This window comes from Gallus gallus, chromosome 5 (assembly GCF_016699485.2).
Source record: "Gallus gallus isolate bGalGal1 chromosome 5, bGalGal1.mat.broiler.GRCg7b, whole genome shotgun sequence".
In the NCBI taxonomy this organism is placed as follows: Eukaryota; Metazoa; Chordata; class Aves; order Galliformes; family Phasianidae; genus Gallus; species Gallus gallus.
The window spans coordinates 47,953,290-47,981,039 of record NC_052536.1 but is presented as its reverse complement, the minus strand read 5'-3'; the positions used below and the strand labels follow the sequence as shown (position 1 = coordinate 47,981,039).

General features: G+C 44.7%; 1 protein-coding gene across 13 annotated transcripts in view; it reads right to left on the bottom strand.

Annotated features, from left to right (window-relative positions):
* The window catches only part of EVL (Enah/Vasp-like), a 128,756-nt gene that overhangs the window by 2,806 nt on the left and 98,200 nt on the right, over window positions 1-27,750 (bottom strand). For 7 of the 13 annotated variants that reach the window (NM_001389387.2, XM_046941829.1, XM_046941828.1 and 4 more), the window contains exons 4-11: window positions 14,496-14,559; window positions 10,982-11,043; window positions 6,598-6,827; window positions 5,847-5,968; window positions 4,761-4,821; window positions 3,053-3,119; window positions 1,687-1,753; window positions 1,520-1,582 (exon numbers count right to left, since the gene is read on the bottom strand). In NM_001389387.2, coding sequence (NP_001376316.1) covers window positions 1,520-1,582; window positions 1,687-1,753; window positions 3,053-3,119; window positions 4,761-4,821; window positions 5,847-5,968; window positions 6,598-6,827; window positions 10,982-11,043; window positions 14,496-14,559 — 736 coding nt within the window. The remainder of the gene's footprint in view (window positions 1-1,519; window positions 1,583-1,686; window positions 1,754-3,052; window positions 3,120-4,760; window positions 4,822-5,846; window positions 5,969-6,597; window positions 6,828-10,981; window positions 11,044-14,495; window positions 14,560-27,750) is intronic. The other 6 variants (XM_046941831.1, XM_046941834.1, XM_015287474.4 and 3 more) reach the window with 1 other exon arrangement.

Genomic DNA, 27,750 nt, shown 5'->3' with positions numbered 1-27,750 from the left:
GTTCACAAGCTGAACTCTGCTGATGGCTATGAAGTAACAGAAAAAAAGCAGAAGCTGTCTGACTTGCTGTTTTAACCATTTTAAAACATCAGAAATGAATCGTGCTAAGTAATTCATAGAGGAAGTTTCAAATAACTTCGCCATCCTTTTTGGGCCCAAGCTGAGGGCTGGCTGAGATCCCACCTCCTCTGCGAGTGTGTTTGGTCTCGCAACTCTTTCTCAGGAAAACCTTCACACTTTGCTACAATTTCAAAATGAAGTTGAGAGTTAAGACAGATACAAACGCCATCAAACTGATCGAGAAGGAAACTGGCCACTGCTGGGAGCTTCTGCACAGTGCCCTGCTCCCCCTGCGGAGGTTAGACAAGCAGCGAACGCTGAGCATTACTCAGGCATTAAGCTAGCAGTGGATTTTCCCCCACTCAACTCCTCCCAAGGTAGAATGACTTTGTAGAAGAGAGTTGGCACGAATCTGATGTCTGCTTTAAATAGCTCACATTTTGTTCCTTTCTGCAAGGAGAAGAAATGGTCTTTTCTATATCTAATGGAAACTCACACAGCAGTGTTCCATTGATTTTAGGAAAGCAGGCGACTGCATTTCACCCTAGGAACACTGAAGCACCCTTCAATTTTTGGACAGGGCACGTTCTGGCATCTGTAGAGCAGGAATAAGTAAGCACAGATAGTTGCCATTGGCATTTTCTTTCTGCAGACTTCTAGCACTGTAGTACAAGTAACAGTGCAAAATAAGGGGCATTGCTTTGCAGTAAATAGTAACTATATGCAACTCCTTTCACTTATCCATTCATCTCAGTGCTCGGTACTGCAGGAACATGAGGTGGGCCAGCTGGAAGAAGTCTCTCTCTTTCACTGCCCAATACCAAACCTCAATCTCCATCTCCATGAGTAACAGCTTGGGTGATCATACACAGTGTGGCTGTTTTCACTAATGGGGCTGCTGGATTCCTGCTTCAGGCTTCTTGGCTTTCTCCACATACTTCTGAATGCCCTGTCTGGTCCCTGGGGCTTTCCATGGCCTAATGATATGAACTCATTGCACCAAGCTTTGGTCTCCTTTCTCATGTACCCACTGCAGTTGCAGAGGAATAACTTTTCCAAGTCGTAGACTCTTCAGATCATTTCTGTCTTTAATTTTGGATTTCTGCTTAAGTTGGACAATTAAATCTTCCCCTACCGGCAGAGACATCCTGAACCAGCTGTAAAGCAGTGCTCCAAAACCTCCCACCCACTTGGCACAGTGCACTGCCAAACCCACAGATACTTTAAGCACTTGCTTAAGTGTGATTAACTTCTGTGCCCACCTGACAGGGGGCTGTTTCCATGGAACAAGCCTTTGACACAACACATGCTACCATCACACCATTTCAACTGTGTGCAGGGATAGACAGAGCATATAGAACAGAATGAGTAAAGACAGAAAACAAACATCAATGCTGAGCACTGGGATTTGCCAAAGGACAAGTCAAGACAGGTAAGAAGGCGGGCTGTTAGTCAGTACCTAGAAGACACGTGGGATTGTGTGGGGCTCTTAGCTTCACAGCTCTTCACCATGGATGGATTTCTACAGCAATGGAATGAAACGAGACATGAGTTGTGCAAGTGCCACGGGGACAGCGTGACCATCCCAACTGCTAGCCAGCCACAGGGACAACCTATGCCACTCACCTAGACAGTAATGAAGATACAGGCTTTTCAACAGAATTGCTCCTTTCCCATGGCTTCTTCCCAGAGTCTGGAAAACAAAGATGAAAATTTACTGCCAATTATTTTTTCTCTAATAATAAACAATCCTGAAACTGATTGTTTTATACAGCTGCTTTCATTCATTCTTCATTCAGAAAGATCCAGGAAACCAAAAGTGCTGAATGGGTGTAGTTGCTTACATTGCAGAGAAAGCATTGGCAAAAATCTGCTTAGAGATTTCTTTAATGGAGGACCAGACATATAAATGATACTATAAAGACATGGAATTGGAACAGTACAAAGAAAAGAAGAAAACACTGATATAAAGAAATACAAGTTAAGTGTAGCTTATGTTTCTTGTCTGCATAGTCGGCAGAAAAAATGGATGTATATGAAACAAAGAGCAGCATGATCTCCCCCCGACAACTGACATTTCCACAGAGAGAATTTATTTAATGCTGCTTCCATGGATAGCTAACAGAACGTTCCCCAAACTACACTACAGATCTCTCATTTCTGAAAATCCCTACTGTTGTCCCAGCCTCTTCCTATGCAAACAGTCCGAAATAAAGTGTGCTCTTTCAGAGACCTGAATGGCACACGACCATATACACAAGAGTTTGTTGCTCTGTGAGGTCCCGAAAAGTTCTTTAGATGAATTATGGGCACTCCCAGGAAGTCCCTAGGTATTGTTCTGCATTTACATGTGTGCACCCTTCTACTAACCTCTTTCCCTTCCCTTGCAAAACAAGCAAATAATGGCTTCGTTCCATAAGGAAGCTGGAATGGTTACTCATTCCCTTGGGAGAGATTTCTTTCAGTACGTATCAAAGCCAAGGCTGATGCAAGGATGATCTGCTAATGCAAAGGTGAACGGTTTGCAGCTTATCTACTGTGATACAATTATTTCAGATCATCACAGGAAAAACATATTTTAGGGTCTACTTAATTTCACATACTAAATCCCAAGATCAGGCCTACTGCAACAAGATTCTAGGTTAAGGATGGGTAACAGTTTGAGATCCAAACTGTACAGATCAATGCAACTGCACTACTACAAGTGAAGTATTAGAGGTATTTGCCTCTATGGTGCACAGTAGTGAAGATGCAGCTCCTCAGCTTTATGTCTGGACCCCCGTAACTGTACTGACTCTGCTCCTACGCTGAGATGTGCATATAGGTATCACTTCCTGCCAAGTATAGCTTTTAAAACAGTAGTTATTAGGGAAATTTTCTGTTAGCTACTGCTACTGTGCTCTGTCAGATGGCAGTGAATCAAGATTCCCAAGATGATGCAGAACACGAGATGAAGAAGACAACTACAAAGCCAGTGGTTCAATTTTAATACCTGATGAATTTTGCTGCTGCTGGGTGGGTCCCCGTGTACTGGTTGAAGGAGAGGTGCTAGCATCATCCTAGGAAGAGAAAAATAGGACTTTACTTAATTCTGGAGATGAAACACAGAGTCCTCTTCTGCTCCAGAGACCGGTCACAGTACAGGTGGTACAAAATCAGGTTTTCTTCTAGCACACCTGACAGGCACTGCTCTCATGGTATGGGCTCAAGTCCATTGCAGATTTAAGCTTTCTCCTCATTTAGCATGAGAAAATACCTCTTTTTTTTTTTTCCCCCTAATATGGGTACTTTGCCATGATTGCACTGAATCACTCTTGTTTCTGTATACCAAGGGAGTCTGAGTTACCGCTGAAGAGTGCTGGCTGGTGAAATCTAAATATAAAACATCCATACATCAATTTAGAAATGCTCTATAGAAACTGAGACACCTGCAGGAACACTATGTCACATCCCAGCCTTTCAACCCAGGACAGATACTAGTATAGCCCAGGCACTGACGTGCTATAAATAATGACATCACTCAATGCTTCTCCTGACCAGAGTGCTACGTTCTATATCAAGATTTAGGCTGTTTTCTATGATTTATGGCTGACAGATCATAAAACGTTAACCCATATTTTTGATGACAACATTATTTAGCAGCCCTCAAAATACACTCAGGCAAAGCATTAACTGTGTATGCTAAAAACAAAATTGCACCAGGTTTGGCAGAAGAGAACCTCACCATACCGTGTGCTCAAGATACGCATTAAACAGATTGAAACATCCTTCTTAATAGCTTGGCACTATCAGGAAGTTTGGCAAGGGCCGCAAACTCCTGCAGAGCTTCAAGGAGAGAGAACCAAAGGCAGAAAGACAGCACAGGCTGAACAGTCAGAAGCTAACTGGTGTCTGGGCACATGGGCACATGAGATGTTTTATGAACTCGCAGAGGGCCTTTGTAAAGGTACAGGTTGGTAACAGGGATGCTCTATGAGCAGCAAACCATGAGAAGGGACATGACATTAATCCTGGCCTCTTAAACCTGGAGAGATCTCTCATGCCTTAGCAATTCAGCATATAAAAAGAAGTGTTTTAATCTGTATGTTGAACTCAAAACTACAGTGCCAAGTTGTGGACAGCACACAGACAAACTGGTTAATGCAGAATGAACCCTAAGTCTCATTATAGTGTAAGTATTATGAATACATTTCAATTTTTGAATTGTCTAGTAGCTAATGCACTGTTTCTCCTTCCCTCCCAGAGATGTGTTTTATACACACTCTGAGGTTTGCAGTGAGCTGATTCTTGTATGCATGAAGGATTACCCCCCACGGTTCATGATTCACTCCAGCTCAGCTGAAGCTGCAAATTTAAAGTACGTTACACAGCCCTTATCTCAAGATGACTTTCCAGGAGGGTTCATTGCATCTTCATTAGGGGCAAGAATCTACTATCCCCTGAAACACTTGGAGCAGACCATGAAAAATCACCAATTGATCCTGTTTGGACAACATCTCACCCATGAATAGGAAGGCAATTCTTGTTTCTAGTGCGCTCTTCCCAGGAAAGGTAGAAGCATTTAGTTTTGATTGAGTAGGTATTACTGGGCCAGCACTGCTTGTCAGTCCCTGACACACACCAGGAATGAGAACAGGACTTTACAAGGCAGCATATCAACATATCTGCAAGAGCACAACCATGAGGAATCCTTCACTTACATTTTGGCTTTCCTCTTCCTTTTTGTCACCTGGCTTGTCTGACTGCGACGCTGCTTTCCTCCTTTGCAAAGGAATATGAGACAGGACAGAGTCAGCCCTCCAGCATCACATCTCCTGTGCAAGGCACCAGCCTCCATGTGGGAAGGCTGATTCAAGCTTTGTTGAGAGTTATTATTTACTAAGTTCACCTTACAGAGCTTGACAATGACCGAATACATTTGGCTGTGCAGGACTTGAGTTGGAGGTGAGGAACCCAAACCTTAGCAATATGACTCAGAGGGGCAATATTTTCAAGCCACGTTCAATAGAGGAATGCAGAGTGTGACAACTGTTTTTCCAACTTTGTATATTTATTTAATGCTTTCCAAAAGATTACATCCACAGTTCATGTTCAGAATTTCTTCTGAAATGATGAAGACATGGAGAAAAGTTGGAATCAGACCCTCTGCACTGGGAACTGTGTTTATCCTACTCCTTCTCTGCACACGATACATTGTTATCCTACTCATCTGCTTGTTTTACTACTCATATGTAAAAAAAGAAAATATCTTTAGAGCTAAAACCAAAGCATCTGTCACTAGGAACCTGTGAATTACAGTGTAACAGAATATTACTGATGGAAGGAGGGGAAAAAGAGAAAGCAAAAATAATTGAAATAGAGTGCCTTTAAATATCTGGTAGCTTGATATATCATTACAAGTCGTCTTGTTGCAGAATAAATTGGCTAGAATGTCTTATTCAAACTGAGAATCAATAATAAGTTACCTGCCAAGATGTTGTCTTGTTATTCTCTTTATGGTTTTGTGCCCAACATCCTGACTGTGCTGCATAAAAAAGTTTCCTTCCTAGTTTACTCTTCCTGAAAACAATAACTTTGGAACAAATTTGGTAAATGGCAGAATCACAGAGGATGTATTTGCCACTGTCTTTGAAGGTTACCACTCTGAAAGCTCTGCTACAGCAACACAACTCTACTGCAAGAGGCACCAAAGTGACCCACTGCTCAACCTAAAGGAGAGCACCTTGTCCCATACACAGTCTGCTGCAGGGCTCATGCTAGGGCTTACTTGAAATCTCAGTACAAACCTTTTTGCCAGTAATTTATTCATTTCTTCCATTAGTCCTCCGCTGCCTCCTCCACTACTTGTTCGATTGGCATCGCTCTTAGAGACCCCGCTGGGGCTGGACCCTCCTGAACCATCTTCTGGCTTAAGACAGAAATCAACACTGAAGTTAATGAAAATAATTTCATTTACAATCATACCCTTAATGATCAGTTTTCCTAATTAATGGGAGCAGTGATCACAACAAGAGGCTAGAAGTGCTCTGGGGTTGAAAGGAGACATATGTAGAACTTAATAAACTCAGTAGCGGTCTGTGTGAGGCAGTACATATGGGTGAATGATGAAAAATCCCACAGTGCTGTTTCTTTGTAATTACGTTTAGGTTACACAACCCCAGCCTAAGTGAACATTTATTTATGTGAGGCCTCAACAATTTACACTGGTGATTTTGAGCATTTACAATGCCTGTAAACAGTAGTTCACTGTGGCAGATACTACAAGGGCAGACTTTGCAGAATCAACAAAATCCTGGCAATGTGAAAAGCTGCAGCCATTTTCCAACCACTATCTTCTGCAGAGCAGCAATTCTACCAAACTTTCTACCTGCTCTACCAATTCCACCTGCTCAGCTGTATCTGCTCCACAGATTCCCATCCAAAAGCCCATCTAGCTGAGGCAGCCTTCGCTGGCTTTGCAGAACCCTGTGCCAAGCCAGGCCTTACTTCCCCACGGTAGCAAAGAGCCCACCTGCCATCCCCCAGCCACCTCCTTACCCGCTGAACTCTCCTCAGTTTGGCACCAGCCAGAGCAGCCGCGAGCCCTGACACCGACCCATCTTCACTGGCAGCCCCTTGGCCGGAGCCGGCTGGCAGCGGGGGTGGTGGTGGGGGAGCGGCTCCCATGGGGGGCGGAGGGACCGGGGGGGGTGGCGGAGGTGGGGGGCCCCCGGATGAAGCAGGGATCACTGAAGCACCGCTGGGATGGCCGGGTGGGAGAGCTGGGCCTGAAAGGCAGACAAGATGAATTATACACCAAGAGCCATCTCCTCCAGCTCGCACACCATGTCACATTCCCTGTCCCAGGGCTGCAGCCCAATAGCATGGGTAACCAATGCAAGAAAGTGTCACACACAAGCAGAAGAGTGGGAAACAGTGGATGCATCAATGGCCAGTCAGCTCTGGCTGTGTCCTGATCGGGGGATGCATCAATGCTCTCCTAAATGGTTGATGCATCAATGGTCAATCAGTACAATTGTATTCTCCTGCAAGACCCTGTCTCTAATAATAAACTTTCCTCCTCTCAGCTAGTACTTTATTCTATGCTGAAATCAAAGCATCGACAACGCTTCCTAAGCGGCACCTTTCATCTGTTCCTCTTACAGCCTTCTACATGTGGACTTCAAACTGCATTAGGGAGCAACATGGACTTCTGTTGACACCAGCCTTCCAGCAGAAGCACGGGCTACAGACACATACCCCCTTCTGTTTTATGGCACGTGTGTTTCATTGTATGGTCTCAGCCAACAAAATGCAGAACAGTGGGGAGTTCAGCCCCACCACACCACGGTTCAGTAAAGCCCTCACTGGCTGCAGGCGCTGACCAAGGTGGTTAATCCCAGCACAGTGCTTTGCCTGTAATGGGTCCGCCAAATGTGAACACTATCAGGAGGTTATTTCCCCACATCCTGCCCCCAGAAGAGGCTGATCTTGATATATAATCACAGGTTTGATTGTTCAGTAAGTGTTACTTTGAAAGGCAGGAGGATTTTAACTGAGGAATGTTTAAGAATTAACATTAGCAGTTTGGATTTCTTCTTATCTAGGGCCTTTTATAGCACTGCCTTATTTCTGTGGTTAGTTCTGTATTATTTCACACTCCCAATTTCATTCTTGAAATGAACCGTAGCTGCTATTAGAAATGCATTAAACATTTCAAGCCCTCTTTGGTTCACAAACATAATAGTAATTCATTGTGGGTACAGTTAATTGTAATTGCAAAACGACACCCACCTAATTAGAGGCTAGCCTGAGGCAAAAACTGAACCGAGTCAAAATAATGGACTGATGTAAGTTTAAAATAACTTTATTGAACTAAATGGATTTCAAGGACTTATATGAGCTGATGGACCGAGCCTCCAGTGGCTGTAGTAATATTTTTAGCAGAAAGTGGATGGAAATGTCTCAGTTTTCTGTCTTTTCTAGACATATTATTTAAGCATTATATGTGTGTATTGACAGGAATGGATCCAAGACACAAAACTGAGATCTGAATTGCAAATAGGCATTACGTGTTGCTGCTGCTACTCAGCAGGCTTTATACAAGCACTAGGAATTGAGACCATATGCAAAGTGCAGACCCAAGCTCTTGATCTGCCTGCATTGAAAAAGGTTTGCCCTCAACTATTAATGCAGCTCACAGTGGGAAGACAGTTTCTAGAAGTAAAGGAACTATGTAAGTGCAGAAGATTATGCATAGCTCTAATAAAATCTGTGTTGTATTTTTGCTGGCAACAGAAATACCACTCAAGTAAAATAATAAAAATCACATCCTCTCTGATTGCCACACAGACAACAAGTCTACTGCAGACCTGGCCTCTAGCTTACAAGAGCCCATCCAATAGGTCTGGACCAGCTGAATATAGGCTTTGAATGAAGGTCACTGCCAAATGCAATTGGGCTCTGCCAAATGATAAAAATCTCCTCCTGGGCTAATACTCTCAGAGCATGCATTGCAGCAACTCAGCTTTAGGGCCCTTGCACTGTAATTCTTGTTTTTGTCCCGCTTCTAGCTTGGGAGGTCCTCAGCAGTCCTGAGTGCATTCCATGCTTTTCCACCTTGGTTTCAGATGTAACACACAGCAGCAGTAGTCCTGGGTCTCAGGTCTTCCTCTAGCAGTCATAGGCAGTGTGAATGCAGCTTTTTATACAGCTCAAAGCTACGGCTTTTTACAGATCACAACTTGTTCAAAATCAGTACTTACGCAAGTGGGAAATGGCTGATGAAGTCATGTAAGGAAGGGTCCTCCTGGGCATAGTCACCTCAGGCCCAGCAGCATAAGGGGGAGGCAATGGAAGACAGTGTGATATGGGCTGATAGCAGTGCTGTGGGGGATGATGGGGCAGAGAGGACAGGGAGGGGGTTTGGCCCCAGGAGCCAGGAGGGCTGGCAATCGCAGGCAGCTGGGAGGCAGGTGCAGCCCCTAGGCGCAGCAAGAAAGCCCCCACCACACTTCTCCTCCTGCTCCTAGAGGAGCCCACAGCTTCAGGATGGCCATTCAAGGGCACGTTGGGTAAGGTTTCCTGCCCTGCTTTGTCTGTGGGTCCCCTGACACTGTCACATGGGGAAGGAATCACAGGCAAGAGGGTGGGACCGCGTGGCTGCAGGCCATCAGCCCTCTGCCCCAGGGATGTGTTTGTGATGGGGGCTGCAGAAGGCTGAGAACCACAGAGAGAGGAGCGCCTGAGGGGCTGGCAAGAAGCAAACAGAAAGTGGGAAGAAGGATGAGAAGGTGGTGGGGACAGGGAGGCCCGTCTGACCCGTGGTAGGACAGTCCTGAGGGCTGGGCAGGATGGAGGAGAGGAACCTAGTGTTGTTAGCAGCTCAGAGGCTGAGTGTCTGTGCAGGAGCTGCAAGGGCTCTCTGTCTCTCCACAGGCATTGCAGAGAGGATTTACCAGGGAGGTCAGGGGCAGCCAGTGGGGTAGGGAGGGTACTGGCATGGGGTGGTAGCAGAGGGGCAGCACCAGAGGCAGGGGAAGGAGGCTGGTGCTGGGAGGGGGGAGAGCACATTTTTATCTGCAAGGAGGAAACTAAAAGAACAGGGAAGACAAATGAAAAAAGAAAAAGATGGGTATGCAGTGAGGAATGAAACCAAGGCAAAGCAACGTAGTGAAAAAGGGACCACAGAATAAATGCAAACAGAAGCTCAAACAAAGCCAAGAGGAGACGGTTCAGGCACCTGCCAGGGGGCTTCCAGCCCTCAGGAGGACTGGGGCTGTTTGAAAAAATAGCCCATGGTTTGGAATAAGCTGTGTGCTCCAATGCCAGCAAGCCCATGGGAACCTGTTGTGGTTGTAAGCACCAACCTTGCACCAGGGGAGCAGCAAGGGACATTTTGTACACAGTAGTTGCTGCTCTGCAGCCAGAAGAAGATGGCCAGAACTCCCCAGGGGCCATATCCCACTCCCTGCATGTGCCCAGGTGGGATTTTGGCTGTGTTCCCTGATGCAGAAGAGCACACGGTAACCTCCACCCAGACAGAGCCCAGAGACTTCTGTCACTAGCTAAGGTATGTGTGTATGTGTCAATCTCTGTGGTAGTTTCAGGTAAAAAACAACCAAAAAGTTACAACAGCTGAGAAAAAGAATGATAAATGTGACCAGATTAACTGAGAAACTCCCTCTAAAACAAAAGACCAAACAAGACCATCCTGGCTTGTTTCCTGCCAGCGTTCACAGAGGCCAAGCCATACTCTATAAACTATTCCTGTCATCTCTTCACTCAGCCTTGTGCAACTTAATATGTTATAGAAGATTTTCATAAGCTCATTAAATATATATGTATTTTCCATTAAGCATACAGAAGACTCCTCACTTCATCACTACAAAATCCCCACAGATGATACTCCAGGGCTCCCATTTCCTCTGTGCTGCATTTGACTGCACCACAGAGCAATGGGGCAGCCCAGAACTGGCACTGCCAGCCCTTTCTGTTGATGTCCTCTGGGAATGAGGCGTCACTGCTGTGTGACCATGTAGCCCTGGCAAGCCAAAAATCCCCCTGTGCTTACCAGCTCTGACAGGCCCCACACTTGTCTAACTTTACCTGCATGCCTCATTCCTGCAAATGCTACAAAATCAAATCATCGCCATAACCCTCATTCCAGCATGGGCACAGGATGCACAGAGAGGTTGTTGAGTCTCCCTCCTTGGTGATCTTCAAAAGCCACCTGGATGTGGTTCTGGGCACTCTTCTCTGGGTGTCCTTGCTGAAGCAGGGGTTGGAGCAGCAGGACCCAGAGGTGCCTTCCTACTTCTACCATTCTGTGATTCTGTCATTTTTAACCATGTATATGAAACCATGCAAAACCCAACTACAACTAGAGGACAAAAGCAGGGAGAGACCACAGCTGCTTTGTTTGCAGGTATTTTATACATACCTGTGGTAGAAGTTCTTCTTTCCAGAGATTCTTGGCGCTGTTGCTGCTGCTCCATCACTTGTCTGAAACAGCAATGAAAAAACCTCCAGTCATTATGTATTCTTCATAATTTTTCTTAAGAGCTTTATTCACTCGGAGGTCCTCAAGATGTATGCATTGGGTAGCGTGAGCCAGTCCTCACAAATGCTGTTCCAGTGAACAGATGTGGTTTTGGTTTCACTCGCCCTGACCACAGTGGTGCCAGGTGCTGGGGATGTGCAATCAGGACAAGATCTGGCACCTGCAGGACACCACAGATCCTTGGGCAAGGGGCTGCCTGATCCACGTCAGGAAACTCCACAATGGGTTCTGCAGGAGACATAGCCAGGAGATGGGTTCTATAGGTCCAGGAGAGCACGGTGGCCACACATGCTCTCAACTCAAAGCATGTCAGCATCCCTGGGGAAGAGCAAGAGGCATCTCTCATAGAATGGCACACTCTTCAGACTTTCACAGATCAGGAACCCAAAGGACTTGAAGTTAGAATGAAAATATATTACATTTGTTCTGTGTTTAGCTGCTGACTGTACAAAGCCTGGTGTGCCCTGCTGCAGGGCTGTCCCTTGCTGGCATAGCACAGCTTTGCAGGTGAGCAGAACCACCCTGCTGTGACACATCCCCGTGCCAGGAGTACCTGGAGATCCATGCATGTTCAGCACAAAATTACATCACTGCTTTGGTTGTTTTGCATCCTCAGGAGCTGCCAGCTCCCAGGTTGCCCAAGCAGATACATGCAGAGAAAAGCCTTTTCACAGGCTTCACTTTCAAGAGACGTGCAGTTGCTAGATGCATCAGCAGAGGGCTTCTCTTGCATGCTGTAATACTGCAGAAATTGCCAATACTGTCCCTATAACAGGCCCTTCCTGCCATTCCGTGGTTAAAAAGAGTGAGAGCTAAAACAACCAAGTGTTTTTTAGCATGCAAACACTGAAGGCAACTCTGAAATTACCTTCTCTTTTTTTCCTGCAAGTACTTTATTTCTTGTTCTGTACAGTAAGGCAAGCTTACCTATAGGCAGCACTTCTTTAAGGATTCCTTACACAGTACCTTAGAAACGTCTCCTTGTTACATTTTTTGCTCTACTCATACTTTCAAATGAGTCTGCAGTTTTCTTATTTCCATAAAAATAAAAGGTATTTTTTTATGGAAAAAAATATCCATACAAATAAAGTTATGTTGTGTAGGAACAAAAAGAACGTCTTACTTTGCAAAAACAATCTCCCTGTGTTTCAATTCTAATTTAATAGATGGATTGGGAAAATCCACAACGATAATTATTCACTACGGACAGATCAATCTTAAACTGGTATTATGTTCAGGTCATATGATCCAGCAGATACAGGCAATTTCTAGGAAATCATTACAGGCATCTGGAAAAATTATTCTATGTACAAAGTATAATGCGGAAAGTTTTGGGGGACAGCCATAGTTGACTGAATCCAGTGGTTTCATATCAGCTAGAACAATCTAAACCAAATAGAAATCAGCACATATCTTGGCTCTTACTGGATAGCTATGTACTGAACACCGATACTACAGCATCAGTTTCACTGCTGAAATTCCAGTTCTAAACGGACATACTAAGAATGCCATAAGCATGCTGTTCCTTTCAATAGCTTGGCACTTATTAGCAAGATTTGATGATGAAAGACTTGATGTGTACTCTCCTTTTTAAACCTTGGGCAAATTCTAGGTTCATCCAGAGGTACAGATCTGGAAAGGAATGTGGGTAAGAGATATCCAAATCTCTTGAGCCCCTGGAGCAGATGCAGGAGCCAGGTGCTCCTCAGAACAAGGGTCAGAATGGACATTTGAAGTCTTTTGGGCTCATGCTAGCCTTGTCTGCCCTTGGGCAGGAGCAGCTTGTACCAGCCAAGCACATCCTCCCACACATGCTAAAAGGAGAAGTTCTTACACTCTAAGGAAGTCACATTTGTTCCAGTGGAACTAAATAAAGACCGAGATTTGCACAAGGCTGCTTAAGGAGTGTACCAGGAGTAAAGTACAGGAAAGGACAAATTGCATCCTCTGACATAAAATGTGTTCTTTAAACATTTGTATAAAGGTCTTTAAAAATTCTTCAAAGCAGACAAATTTGCACGGCATTTACAATAACTTGATTTCCTTGCCTGCTTACAAGATGTTAAAAAAAACAGAGGCCTAAAATTAGGCCTGCTCTATGCTTTAAGAGTGCATTAGCATAATTAAAGCTGAAAATCCTCTAGTGCAGATGCAATAATATCTAAGTGCATATACTGGCATAGCTTATTCCAGTCCAGTGGAGCAAAAGAAGCCTTCCCAGAACCATGTGCCCTGTGGCAGTAGAATAACATCTACTCCAAGGGCTTTTACCATCTCTAAGCAAACAACAAAAAAATCAATAATTAAAATATTTAACTAAAGCTGGTCACGTGTTGAATGCACAGACATAGACACCTGAATGTGAGGTCTGAATTTTGCACAGTCTGCACATTCAGCAGCTCCTACTGGCTCAATCAGCATTGAACTATACCTTCCAGCCAGGCTGAGTGGCACACAGGCACAGAGCAGGAGCTCTTCCCTTACCTTTATAATAGCTCAACTACCAGAGTAACCCTTACCAAGCCCAAGTGACATATCATCACACACTTAACGGTCACTGTAAATCCCTGTTAAACCTCAGGCCAGTTGGGGTTAGTCATAAAAGAGCAGGGAAGTAGTTTCCCTGCATTTTCCCTATAATTCTTGCAGAATGGAAGGGAGAATCACATGGAGGGTTGTTTGCTCAGAACTGGACAAGTATGCCTTCTGCTGGGCAGGGGTAGCTGGAGATACTGCTGCTACAGGAGTCTTGGTTGAATCAACAAATCTGAAATGAAATCATCCTCCTAGTTTCATTATGGAGAAGGCATTGAAGGAATGACATTCTTGCCCACCCTCTTCCTTTGACATCAAGGAGACTACTGCTGGTGGCTGGAGAAAAGGCTACATGTAACAACGGCACTAAGTTGAGACGTGCGTATAAGGTGATGGGCATGATTTGATAGTTCCATTTGTTAGCCTGTTTAGAGCAAAGCATTCATAAAAGGAATGGCATATGATTCTGGAAGTAATCATACAATGAGCCTAAGTTATTTCTGACAGTGCATGTAGTCCATTCCTGGACAACGTGACTAGCAACTGCCAGTAAGCAACCCAGAACAGGGTATGGTTAGGCTTTCTTAATTTACTTGAGAAACACACACTCTATAGACTTGTTTTAAGCATATTTTATCATTAACTCTGAACCTCAGCATGCCTCACACTTGCCTTTATGCAAAGAGTCTACCTAGGGCTTCAGTTCACCCTTATTACAGAGTCAGTATCAGTAATTACAGAACACTCAAAATCAAAACAAATCAGGTATGAGTAGAAAGAACGGTGCTTATTAGTGAGCAAGGATTGCATACACATCCCAGTTACAAACTGGAAGCCTACCATAATTGGCCCAACTCACCTCCTTTGTGCTTCCATCTCATCTGGAGATGGCCCATTCTGGACCTGGCGCTGGGCAGCTGGACCTGCAGAGAAAACAAGAGAATGCTATTGGGAATGCAGCAGTTAACGACTTTTCCAAAAAGTGCTTCTTCTGAAGAGGGTAAGGAGAGACATAAAGTCCCATGCCCAATTTGTGGAACTGGACCAAATTCCCCATAGTTTGTAGTGTCACTTGATTGGACCTTAGGCTTTGGTGCGAAGGAGCTGCAAGATTTTCTTGTGCACATACACGTATACATGAGATATTTCAATAAGTACTTGTGATGAAAGAACTTCAGGGTTTAAGTCAGTTACTCCTGTCACTGGCTAAACAATTCCATCATGACAAGCCTTAGCCAGAAGACAACACTTCAGACCCAAATAAGTATTGAATTGACATTCAATAACTCTTTACAGAGCTGGTTGACAAAACTGCAGATATTTTTATTTGCATATTAATTTAAGAAGCTGGACAATTTTCCAGATGCACAGGGTACATTATTCCATGGACCCCAAAATTCTCTCTCAGATATCTTCAGATGTGAAATAGTTGTTTTCTAAGTAATGATTAATTTCATTGTTTTACAGATTGAGATTTCTTACAGAATCACCACAGTGCAGCAAAATGTCATTTGTTTCTAGAACTCTTTTCTAAATTTTTTTTTCTTCTTCTATTTTACTGACTTCTACACATTCACTTTGTTAAGCATGACTTTCCTCTCGAAGTGCTTTAGAAGTGGAGTACTCCTAAAAGTCAGGCAAAAGAAAGCAAGCGTGACTAGAAGAGGAGAAGGAAGCTTATTCCCTCTGTAAAACAAGAAGCAATGGAGTGAGAGCTGATCAGATAACGCCAACTGAGGGAGGGCACCCAACCCATTGCATGTAATCCAGTTCTAGAGGTCAACCACAGTCTGTGGCACGGGGATAACTGTTCTGTGTTATTGCAGAGACCTGCAGCGATTGGAAGCGACTTTGAGGAAAGCTATTTGTAGCACTGTCCCGGGACAACAGGCTGTTCTGTTTTCCATTCATTTTTGTTATGCTCAAGTTATCTACAGCCATAAGAAATAACTCCTTCTTACATTCTCCCTGTGATCTTACTGAAACCAATCCTTTATGCTACAACAGTGTGTAACCTTCACTCTCAAACCCTGAAGAAGAAGGTTAGATGTGCCCTGTTTCAGCAACTAAGATTTTGCCGAGGCTGGTTTACATATTTACGAGTCCAACCCAAGATTTTAGGTCTATCAATTGCCAGAAACACAAATGTTGGCAGGTTTTTTTTTCTACTCTGGAGGTCTGGGTGTTCTGAGGCAGCATCTGATGCAGTCTGCAAACTGCTTAATGCTTTGCAACAGCAGAGCTCCCTGGTTCTGCTGTCCTTGAGCTTGCTTTTAGCACGCTCAGCCACAGCTCGCACAGATACTGAATATGGGAATTATTTTTGGCTTGGTTTCACACGTGTGTTCTGTGGGGTACATACAGCAGCCACCTGTTTGATTGAGGGCTTTTTTTTCCGTTCAAGTGGACTTTTCCATGCTTAACTTCTCTCCAACGCTTTCAGGCATTTCTCAGACATGAGCAAGCATGACCAGTAAGTTCTCCTGGTAACAGCACCCTCATTTAAACACTCTGCAGGCTGCATTGCAAGCTGCCTCCTACTCTGCCAGCCTTTGGGAACAGCACTTCTCATAAAACTGAGAGACAGTTCTGCTTTTGACCCATGCATGGTTCCATTGCTGTGGCAATCTGCATCTTTAGCAACTAATTAATGCAGGAGATATGCGGTGAACATCCCATCTTTCCTCGCTTCGTTGCTTTGTAATAATGAACTGTGCTTTATATAAGCAACTTTGGACTCAGCTCAAGGCAGATTCTGGGAGAGCACTGAAGTTTCCCCTCTTTCCTTTTTCTCCTCCTGCTTATTGGAGAAGGTTTGCAGCACTGAGCACCATCCCCATGGCTGGAGGTGACTGAGAGGACTCCCTGCAGTGGATGATGGTGGCTGGGTGTTGGTGGCAGCTCCTGACACCTCCCACACCTCTGCACCCTGCCTCCCACTGGAAATAAACCTCCTTCCTTTTACTCATGCTACAACTGCACATACTGAGTGCATGCAATAAAATGATCACACGAGGTCCATTTCCCCAAGCAACCCGAGCTTTGTGAAAAGCCCAATCTGAGCACTTACAGGTTTCCATTCATTTTAAGCACTGGAAGCAGTGCACAGTTTCTGAAAGCCCTATAGCCTCATGGTGATCAGAGACCAGTGTGACAAATGTGCTGGGCTAAGGAAAGGGTCTATGGCAAGTGCTGAGAAGGAAACAGAGCTGAGGCTGAAAATTTACATTCAGCATATGAACAGAATGTGATGATTTTGTTGGGAAAAAGCCTCACAGCAGATTATGGGAGGAAAAGAGGTGACAGACAGACAGATGCCTCTGCCTGCTGCTGGATGGTTTCTGCATGTGCTTGGATGGTAGGAGAGTCAGGTTCAAGCACCAGGTCTGGCCCATCACCACATATCATAGGAGTTTGCACAGGTCTTTTTTTTTTTTTCCCCCAGTCCAAACACTCCTTGAACTCCTTGAGCCTATTCCATGTCCACCACCTTCTTGAAGAAACTTTCTCTAACCTCCACCTGACCCTCCCCTGACACAGCTCCATGCCCTGTCACATTCTGTCGCTGTCACCAGAAAGCAGAGCTCAGCGCTGTCCCTCTGTTCCCTATGAGGAACTGTAGGTTTGCTGTCGGCACGTCTACCTGTCCTGGTGCCATGTCCAGCATGTCTTGGAGATGTCCTGGCATGGCCGGGGTCCACAAAGCTTTAGCCACTATGGCAGCCAGCACAGGAACTGGACAGTGACACTGCGCTCAGACTCATTAGCAGAGACAATTATCCTGGACAAAGCACTGACCTAATTAGTTTAGATAAAGCATGTAGATAAAGCAGGGTGTCAACACTGCTTCGGGGACCCGAGCTGATGCAACCAGCATTGGATGACACAGCACACCATGCAGACCCAATGTCCGTGGCCAGGTAAGGACTGTGACAGAGAGCCGCAGTGGGCAGAGCTTGGGCCCCTGAGAGTTGAGTTTTGGCACTGACCATTCAGGAGAGTGCTCATAACCCCCTTCAGGGCACACAAAGTCACAGGAAGCAGAAGCACCCCATGGAACAAGAGGGAACGTGGCCAGCAGGGCAGGGCTGGACTCACCCAACATTGCCAGCTCTCATGCTACATTTACCTCCCCTCTATTAAACATTAACTCCACGCAGATAGACCTTCGGAGAGTACTGCTCACAGGCAGGGTGCCTCCACAGCCTTTATAACATAACATGTTAACTACCTCCTATAACACCATTGACAAACTGGCCAAAGTTTATCTCCAGAACTGCAAAGAGTTTTACCAGCCTTAATTAAGCTTCACCGGTCCTGGGAGGCTAATCTTAAGTAACTGAATCACACCCAGCCCATGCCTGCACAAGTAGCATTCGTTTGCATCAATTTACCTACAGGTGAGACTTGCAGTCAACAGTTAAGGTACTCTTCATCTGAACGTGCCAAATGGTGCCTGGCAGTGCTATGAGCCTAGGGCAGCAAAAAGTCAAACATCCTCCAAAAAGCACCCCTAGCAATGTTGTACACAGCCTCATTTTACCTTATACAACACTGAATTTTAGGAACCTCCAACTTAACGGCTCTTAAATGCATCATTCCCAATATTACAATTGCTTTATCTTTTATCCTTTCACCTGTAAGATTACTTTCACCCAACACAAAGCACATCCTCCTTACACTGAAATAAGGGTGTGAGCACAGGGATTCTGCATGAAGTCTGTTCATTCAAGATAAAAACTGATATACCATTCCCTGGTGCAATTCTGTGCTGTAGATAAGGCCTAAGGACAGTGCCAGAGCTGGAAAAACAAGCCTGGTATTTAAAATGGGAGTGACTACCCTAGCATTGGTTCACATCTCTTGCAAGCTAACAGGTTAACAAGTTAAGCTGCCTCGGTAACAGCTGCGTGTAGTGTGCACAAGTGTTTGGGGTTTGTTTTGCTTTGTTTTTAGGACATCAACAAATGGAACTGCAGGGGCTCCTACATGCACAGCCACGTGCTTGTGCTTGCTCAGTAAGCATAATGGGAGAAATGAGATGCAGAGAGGAGTTACCCAATAACACTGTCACGCAGAGACCCCGTGCTCCAAGGTGATTAGAGAGAACCTGTCCTCAGTGCACCAGGAGCACTAGTGAGCACATCAGCAAGAAACCAGCGCACCTCTGAATCCACTGCTAAAGCTGTCAATTCAGCTATTTTGCATAAAACACGATGGTAATTGTTTGATCCTGTCTCTTTCTCCACAGTGGCACAGTATTTATAAGCTTTCATGCTGGCGTCTCAGTTAAGATAGGGAAGAAGAACTGAACTTTTTCTGACTGCAATAAAGATGACTCGGTGCTAAAGTAACCCCTCTAGTAAGCAACTGCACTCCGATAGCCAGGATCATATTTAATATGTAAAGGAAATGGCACAGGTGCACTTCATCTCAGCATCAGGAGCATAGTTTGGGGTACCATACACATAAAAGATAGTTCTAACAGCTTTAAAAGAATTTTAAAAGTTGATACAGGTGACAGTGTGAATGGGAGGTATTCCACAATGAGATCCAGGGCTAGTGGGGACAGTGTCTCCCCTATCACCCAAAAGTGGCAGGAGCAACTATTTTTGCCTTAGTTCACACTTTCCATTGTTACTCCAGCTTTCTCTTGATTCCTAGGCAGAGGGTTTGGTTGAGCCATGGCTTTTCTCTAGGGAAGCTTTTCTACCAGCAAACCCTGTGCAGGACCATCCAGGAACAGGTGAGCCCCGTTTGGCTTTCCAAGAAAGAGAGCACAGCCCGTAAGGTGTGTGCAAGGAACACCCACACAGGGCAGGGAAAGGTGGCCCTGGAGCATCCCAGGGGGGTTCTGTTTGCTGCACTGAGCTCAGAGCCAGTGAGAAATAATTCAGTGAGTGCCTCATTAGGCACTAATGAAACAGGTGGATAAGCCAGCCACCTGCTGCCAGGTGGTAGCACCAAAGTGACGTGGGGACATCTCTGTGCCCCACAGGCTGCTCACCTTGCTTCCAGGGGCAGCTTCATGGCACATGAGCATCATACTTAGTGAGGGACTGATTGCTTCTGGTATGGGAGCTGCCTCTTGTTCTGAGAAAACTGCGTGTGCATGAAAAACTATGGGACTAGCTGTCCATTTATTTATTTATTTTGGAGGGAAAAAGGCAACACTGAGTTGCTGAGGATGTGACTCCAATGTTGTGGGCTTCACAACCACACACAGGAGACACCATAGGACGAGATGGGAATCAGTGCCAGAACTTAAAAAGCCATCTGTAAAATTCAGAATGATTAGGCTAGCTAAAAAACATACTTAAAAACACATCTAAACAAGCCCACAAATACTTCAGTTCTTACTTTCCTCCTTCCTTTAAATTGTTTTCATGATGTGCATCAAGCCTATTTTCCTATTTTTGCATATAAGCTTTTTAATAAAGAACAAGATCAGCTCATAATCTCATGCCTCTGGCAGTAATGAAGCTTTAAGAAATATGTCAAATATCATCAAACTCTTGTTAAAATCAAGAGGATTAGAGATACCCCACTGCCACTGCATGGTGATCTGGCTAACTCCAGGGCCCAGTCAGTAGATGCTACAAGGAAGCCAAGGGTATAAATCAATACTCTCCATCATACAACATATGACAAAGATATTTTCCTGAATATGGTTTTAATGAGGTACTGAGCTGTTTTGCTAGGTGCTGTCCCAGCACAGCAGGTCAGCACAGGCAATGCCAGGTTCATGCCCTGCAGGAAAAGCACTGCTGGATCCACAGAGCACTTTCCCACGGGCTTTAGGGACCACGCCTCAAGCCCCACATATCTCTCTTGTAAAATATCAACTGAGCATCTTCCTTCAGCTGGGTGCCACCAGGTGTGTATTTGCATACGAACACACACACATACCTGTTCATGCACATGTCATGCTTACGATTCCTTTCATCAAATAACAAGCTTGAATTCATGTTCACACACTTGGTTTGTCAAACATCATCTCTAGTTTTGTTTAACAGTAAAAAATTATGACACATCAAATTAGAAATATATCTATACTTAGTGTAGCCTGGTGCAGCACCCAAGGAGCCTGGAGCACCACAGTCTGTTCCTGGCCCAATTCCCCATACAACATTGCAAGGCCAATCTCCCTTTAAACAAACAAACAAAAAATTGTTATTATAAGTGTCTCTTTCCTCTTTCTTTCTCCAGTGAGGCAGTAAGCTCCCCAGGGCAGGTTTTCAGTTTTTACTTCCATGGAGAACAGCGGGGCCTCCAGACCCACATGTGCATTGAAGCAACGCATACATACAGAAAACACCACATTACAAACACTCATTTTGCATCTAGTTAATGGTTAAGACCCAGACAAGAGCCATGTTAACAAGATTTAAATCCCAGTGCTGCTGTATGCCAACCAGAATGGATGTCTGTACCTGGACAGGGTGCTAGAAGGCAGAGGACTTTTCTACAAAACACAACTAAATGAGGACATATTTGGGGATTTATAGAAAAATGTGGAAAAACAACATTAGCAACACTTAGTACTCATTGATAATAAGAACGACAATCTCATACATTCAATGGAAGAGCAAAGGAATACAAATGCAGTGCCTGAACCTGTCCACACTCACACGAGAAGCCAAGCCCCTTGCTTAAGGGAACTGAAAGTCCCAGCAGCTGCAGGACCCAGAGTAACCTCCCCAGCCTCCGGTTTCATGGCCCAGTCCTCACTTCCAGGAGGACTGACATGAGCTGACAGTCACAGGCAAGTCCTCATGGAGGAAAGAACAAGTAAACAGACACGTAACTATAGAAAGTATAAACTTGTATATAACGCTACCCTTGTTCTTAGCTATTTTTTAAACCAGTAACTATTCCACGAGTATAGATGCTATTTATTAGCAAGTAAAGACAGAAGCAATCCAACATGTTGATTCACAAGTCACCAAACTGTATTTCTGCTGTAACGACTTCTGATCTAAGAGCCTTGACTAATGCTGGCATCACTTGGATCTAATGGGTTTTGTCTTTCAACCAGGAACTCAGCATTCTGCTGCTCTATCGCCAGAGTTAAAAGCAAACAAAAGACAAACAATCAGTCGATAAAATACGGTTGCAAGCCATCACCTAGAGTGACCTGGATGGAAGCACAGAGCATTCCCATGCACAAAAGCCCAGCATCCACAAAACCCAAGCTCCCCCTCCCTCTCCCACCAGAGTGCGGCATGCAGGGAGATCTGTTTCACCTACAGGACATCCTGCACAGGACGATGCAGTCACAGTGGCAGAGGCAGAAGCAGTGCCAGATCCATTCCCTGCTGACCATAGTATGGCAGCAGCCTCCTCAGCGCACTGCTCTCCCCACCGTCCTCATGCCCAGCACTTACCGCCCACCCTGCCGCAGGCCAGGTTTCATCGAGTGTAATCTATCCCCCGCTACCTGCACAGCGCACCCAGATGCTTAAATATTTAATCGGGCCCTCTGCTTTGCCTGTTGCAGTTCTTCAGGGCGCCTGGATGCCAGGCTTCACTGTCTGGCACATTGTCTGGACAAGAAGAAGCACTCCTGAAATAATAACATGGAAGTCAGAAAGAAATTCCATTTTCTGCCCCTTGCCCCAGTTAAGACACCCATAAGCTCGCCTAGATGGAAGTAATTAGTTCTGCAAGCAAATGCAGAGATGTGAATAATAAGAAGGAAAATGTTAGCTTGTACTGGGGAAAAAATGATTGCAAATGAACACATGGGATCAAGTTTACTGGCGGTGTAGCTGCTGAAGTCAAAGGGTTACACCAGCGATGAGTGCAGAGCTTTTGTATTAAAATAAAAGTGTGAACATGCTGGATTCCAAAATAAATATGTATGGCTTAGAATCCCAACCCACTGTCTTTCAGTTCTTTCAACATCCCATCATTCTTGAACTCCCAACACTTTTCTCCCTTTCTGCTTTCCTCTCTGTTATGTAAGCATGGCAGGTTTCACAGAAGGCCATCCAGTTGAAGCTAAGGGACAGTTGGTACGAGGAGGACACACAGAGTATTTAATCCCTGTTATCTTTGCCTTATCAATAGCTCTTCCATCCATCCCTTTCCCTTCTCCTTGCCTCTGTGTTGCTCTGTGCAGTGCTGACTTCATGCAGCCCCAGCTGCCCTAGGGAAGGTATCTCTGTAGCCTCAACAAACAACAAACTGAAACGACTCTTTTAGAGCACTCCGTGTTTTGGCTCACTGAACTTAGCAGGTTCGTATTTATCTGATACCTAATTTCTGGGATAGCTGAATAGAAACTAGAAGGCTTTGTACAGTTAGAGTGGATGAAACCCCAGGTGGAGGTGGGTTGCTGTCTGCCTTGAGATATATCAAACAGCCACACCTTCCCTTCATAAGCAATACAAATTCAGCACAACTGAATAGTTCCTCCCTCCCTGTTCCTACTTTCTACAATGTTAAAAACTATCTGATGCATATTCTAATAGAAAAACTGCTTATCACATGCTTTCTAATGCTTTTTGCTATGAATTATTTATGCCCCATTTTAAAACTATAGTACCTATACCTCTCAGTTATCAGATTCAGAAAAAAATGTATTAGCTAATTAATATTTGAGACAGTAAAAACTCTGTTAAAAGCAAACTACCTTTTTCACTATGGCACACAGATGGTCTAAATTCTACCCACATATGCCCATTCTTCCTGCTAGCTGGCATGGGAAGTCCATCAGCAAACAGAAGTTTTACACCCAAACTCGAGTATAAGTTCAGGTTCCCATAATTCTGAGAGTCCGATGCAATTACTTTCTGAGGGCTTAAGAAAATCCAGAAGTAAATGTAAAATAGTGGCATTGAAATAATGGAATTATAGACTATGTTTTATCAACAGGACTTCAGTTTTTCTTGAGCAAAAGGTCTGTTCAAACCATTGCATTCTGTGTTTAGAGAGCGCTCCAAGTCCTTTTTGTTCTCCTTTGCTTTCCTCCTACATTATATGATGAAGGAAAACATCCGGCTTCTGAAATGACCTCCAAAATGCTGACATACCCTACATCACTACTGGATCCACTTTTAAATAGTTCATTCAAGCAGAGGCAGTATCACCTTATGACTGTGAATTCCAGTTACACCTAGATGGCACAGCATGGCTCTGGGTGATCGCCACAGAGAGCTCGCATGGATGGAGAAGTTCTTTCAGGAACTCAAGCATGTACTGCGAACTTAGAAACTAAGAATCCACAAACACATCAACAAGAAAGAGATCCTTTGGGATTGGGAAATAACAGCACAGTTCAAAGGGAAAGTAAATAAAGAGCCTGAGAAAGCAGCTGCCCCAGAAACTATGATGCATGCCATCACCTCAGCTTCCTGCTTTGGACAAACAAACTTATGATTTGCTAAATATTAATAATATTTGTGTAAGTTTGAGAAAACAAACTAACAAACATTGAGTTCAAATGCTTTTATAAGATCTATATAGCTAATTAAAAAAAAAAAAAAAACAAGCAGAAATCTCACAATTTCTAACTATCATTATCTGACTCTTCCTCACAAGGTTACAGGCCAGCCTGCCTGAGGCAGGACAGATGATTCCTGAACTAGCAGTACCTGCAGTCGCTGTGCAGAGGATTTAAGTAGCAATTCAATGGACCATCCCTGATTCCTACATAAAAAGCAACCTTGACCCTATTATAATCATGAATTCATCCCAAATGGCTAGAAGGCAAACTCCCATAACTAACTTCTCTTGTAATCCATGTAATAGAAAATCAATTGTACAAATTGCATTTTGACAAACATACATCTCTAATGAGTCCACTGAAAAGGCTGAGAAACGCTTGTGATGCCCCACATTTACGTAGTGCAGCAGCCCTCAGAAAGGAGATGAACTAGAAAAATGTGTTTTCTTTTGTTTTAAAAACAGAAGCTGGCAAACCGTAACACTACAGTCCATAGCAGTGAAGGTAACGGACAGCTCTAATCCTGCAAGTGCTAGCGGGCAGGTGGGCGGCTGTCCTACAAGAAGCCTACTGCAGGAAGTCTGTAATTAGCTGTCTGAGCAACTACTGTTTATATCTAGTGATTGAGCGCATAGGAGCCAATATGCTACTGATACAACTGTCATTTTAATTTCTGTACATTTTGCCCTTAACTGGAAAGGTGGCTTTCCCTTTTTATTCCCAATATTCATTTTCCATGCTTTGGAAACCACTTAACAGTTAAAAATACAAAAATCATGCTAAAACTGAAATAACACTATCAAGTGAACAGAGTGCTCCGTTTTCTGATTTTTGAAGCATCCTTATCCACTAGCACTCTGAAGAGCTCTGGAAAACATTAAAGAAGGAAAAGAGTAAATGTCTGTGTTTCTCGGCTGGACAAAATACACTAAAAGAGCCATGGTTGTCCCATTGCCCATACCATTATAGTCCTGTAGATAGAAACTGGTTTCTTCGGTAGAGGATAAGTGCCAAATGCTTTGTCCTGTTTGCAGAAGCTGCGTACACTGGACGAGGTTTAACTCTTGCTTTTGCCTCTCTTTGCTCCCAACCTCCACTCCCAAAGGACTCCTGACTGCGGAGAGCTGAAGGGCTTCCCAATAACAAACCATGCTCATGGGATGACTGTGACTCTACAAACAGCACTCAAATCCCCAGCAACTTAGCTGGTGTGAGATTGCATGGAGCAGACCTGGAGATGGCAGAAAGCATGCTGCTCCTCTCCACATGTGGTCTCTCTGGAGCTGCTCCCTGCAAGGAATCGTGGCTGAGCCCACAGTGAGCTGGGACTCCTGCATGAAGCTGATGGATCCTCTCCCAAATTTCTCTGCTGCCCATCAGAACCCCATGGCATGGTAAGAACAGCCACTAGGAACATAACTTGATTATAGCACACTGTTTTCTAAATGGTCTTCTACACAAAAGTTTAGTTGATTTAATTGATTGAAAATGTTGAAGTCTATGCTACGCAGCTACTAAGACCATTCGGTACAAAGGAAGTGCTGTCACGGACTCGACAGTTCTCAGAGGGCTCAACTTTAATTAATGTAAGCTTGCACATTGATTATGATTCACTTGAAAACATTCACAAAGTGCATTCTGTTCCCTGAGAGTCAGAGCAGGCATTTCGGGCCGACTGTGACGTACATTCTGTACAAAGAGAAGCCTTCAGGAAAACCTCAAACCTGCTAAACTCCTGTACAGAGGCAAGCAAGAGCAATTCAGAAAACTCAGTTTTGTGAACACAGCTGCATCACCAGCTATCAACGCCAACCCTATGGAGGGATGAACCCTCCCCTGGTGGCATGTCTGCCTAGCTTACAGCAGGAGCTTGGCTTTGACTCCACATCTAACTTTCAGCCTTGTAAATATAGCTGTGATGAGTCTTATCCTCAGTGACTAAGCCACAAGCTCTCCCAAAATACCCATAGATCCAGGGAGGGTTTAGAAACCTGAATATCACCATGTGTTGTGGCTAGCTGCTCAGTGCCCATGACTCACTGCTGGGTGCGCCTTTTCTCTCGAGCCCAATGCTGTGAGCAAACCTGTCATCAGTAATATACTTCTGCTGGGCTCTGTCTTGCCAGCCACAGCGGGACCTCTCTCGCATGAAACAGGCTAAAGGAGGTTTAATCATCGCTTTGCTTTTAGACGAGGTCTCTGTCCCAAAACCTGGCTTTCCCTATTGAGAGGAGGCTGGTATGGTTAGTGGCTGTGAGACACCTGTGACACAGTGTGTACATGTTCCCTCCCAGCACAGGAGTTAAAAATATCTGCTTAGCCTTGGAGGCTGAACTCTCTTTGAAATGCAGTGAACAAGACTCAGCTGCCACCTCTAATAAGATGGGCAGCTCCTGCAGTCTGCTCTCTGTCACAACAACTGCTGCCCTGCTCTTTCTTCTGCTGATTAACTTCTTACCATTTGAAATTGTAGATGCTTTGCATTACAAGGAGAAGCTTGGAGGAAGGGAGAGCAGATAAATCTTTTAAACCATGTTAAACCCAGCCTTACTCACAGCAAAAAGGCTCTTTGAGGTTATTCTTGAAATCTCTGGCAGCCCTGCCTTTATTCCCACATCTCTTACACTGGGGTTGTTTCTCTATCCAAGCACCCCCCCTTAGCCCCACTCTGAACTCCCACCCAGAAGTAGAGCACACCAGCAGCATCCTGACCCACCTCCAGGGGTCCACACTGGGACTCACACAGCAGCACCAGTGAGGAGAGGAGCGTTCCCAGATGCGGTGTTTGGAAGTGATGAGTGACTCAGGAATACTTAATGGGAAGGTACTATGTTCTCTATCTCATGTAGTTATTAAATCAAGATTGTGTCTTTGTGAAATGTTCTAGCACAAATGGCATTACGTGCTTGGTACAGAACCTGCAACAGCAGGACACTGCAGGTCTGTGTTGTGCACAGAGGTGAGAGCAGACAGCTTCAACGAGCTCTGCTGGATCTAAAAATCAAGGAATCTAGCATCACTGCTTATCACTTCCTTACACCCAAGATCTGCTTCACTCTTCTGGGAATCTGTTAAAGCTCAAAAGCCTGCCAAGCTGGGAAAATTACCGTGATATTTCCAACTACTTTCCCCAGAATGTTACATTAAGCCTTCCCCAGCCCCAAGCAAGCTTTGCCACTTTCCTTCTGAGCAGCTTTGTGGGGCTGCTCCTCTCTGAGCTCCCTGTGGCCCCTCTGTGTGTCCCCTCTCAGGTACTCCCATTGAAGGAACTGGGAAGCTTTCCTTGTTGGTTCCTGTCATGGACACGAACATTTCTTTGGAAGCACTGAACTCAGAGCCACAATTCACTAGCTCAGCCAAGCAGAGCCTACCAGGCCTGCAGCCACCTTTCAGTTCCTGATGTGATACTCTAAATAGGAACCACACTCATCAAAAAGCTGGAAAAATAATGATACCTGACATCAGAAGCATTGGACTGGTGATGCATTTGCTCTCTGGCTGCCAAGGATGGGACCTGGCTGATCCCTGCTTCCCCATCCCCAGCACAGCCAAACACAATGGAGGGGAGTTGAGAAACGTGAGCAATTCCGCATCATGCCGCTGAAGCTCCTCATCTACGTGTCACCCAAGCTGAACTGCAAAACACGGCTGCCTGGCCTAGTTA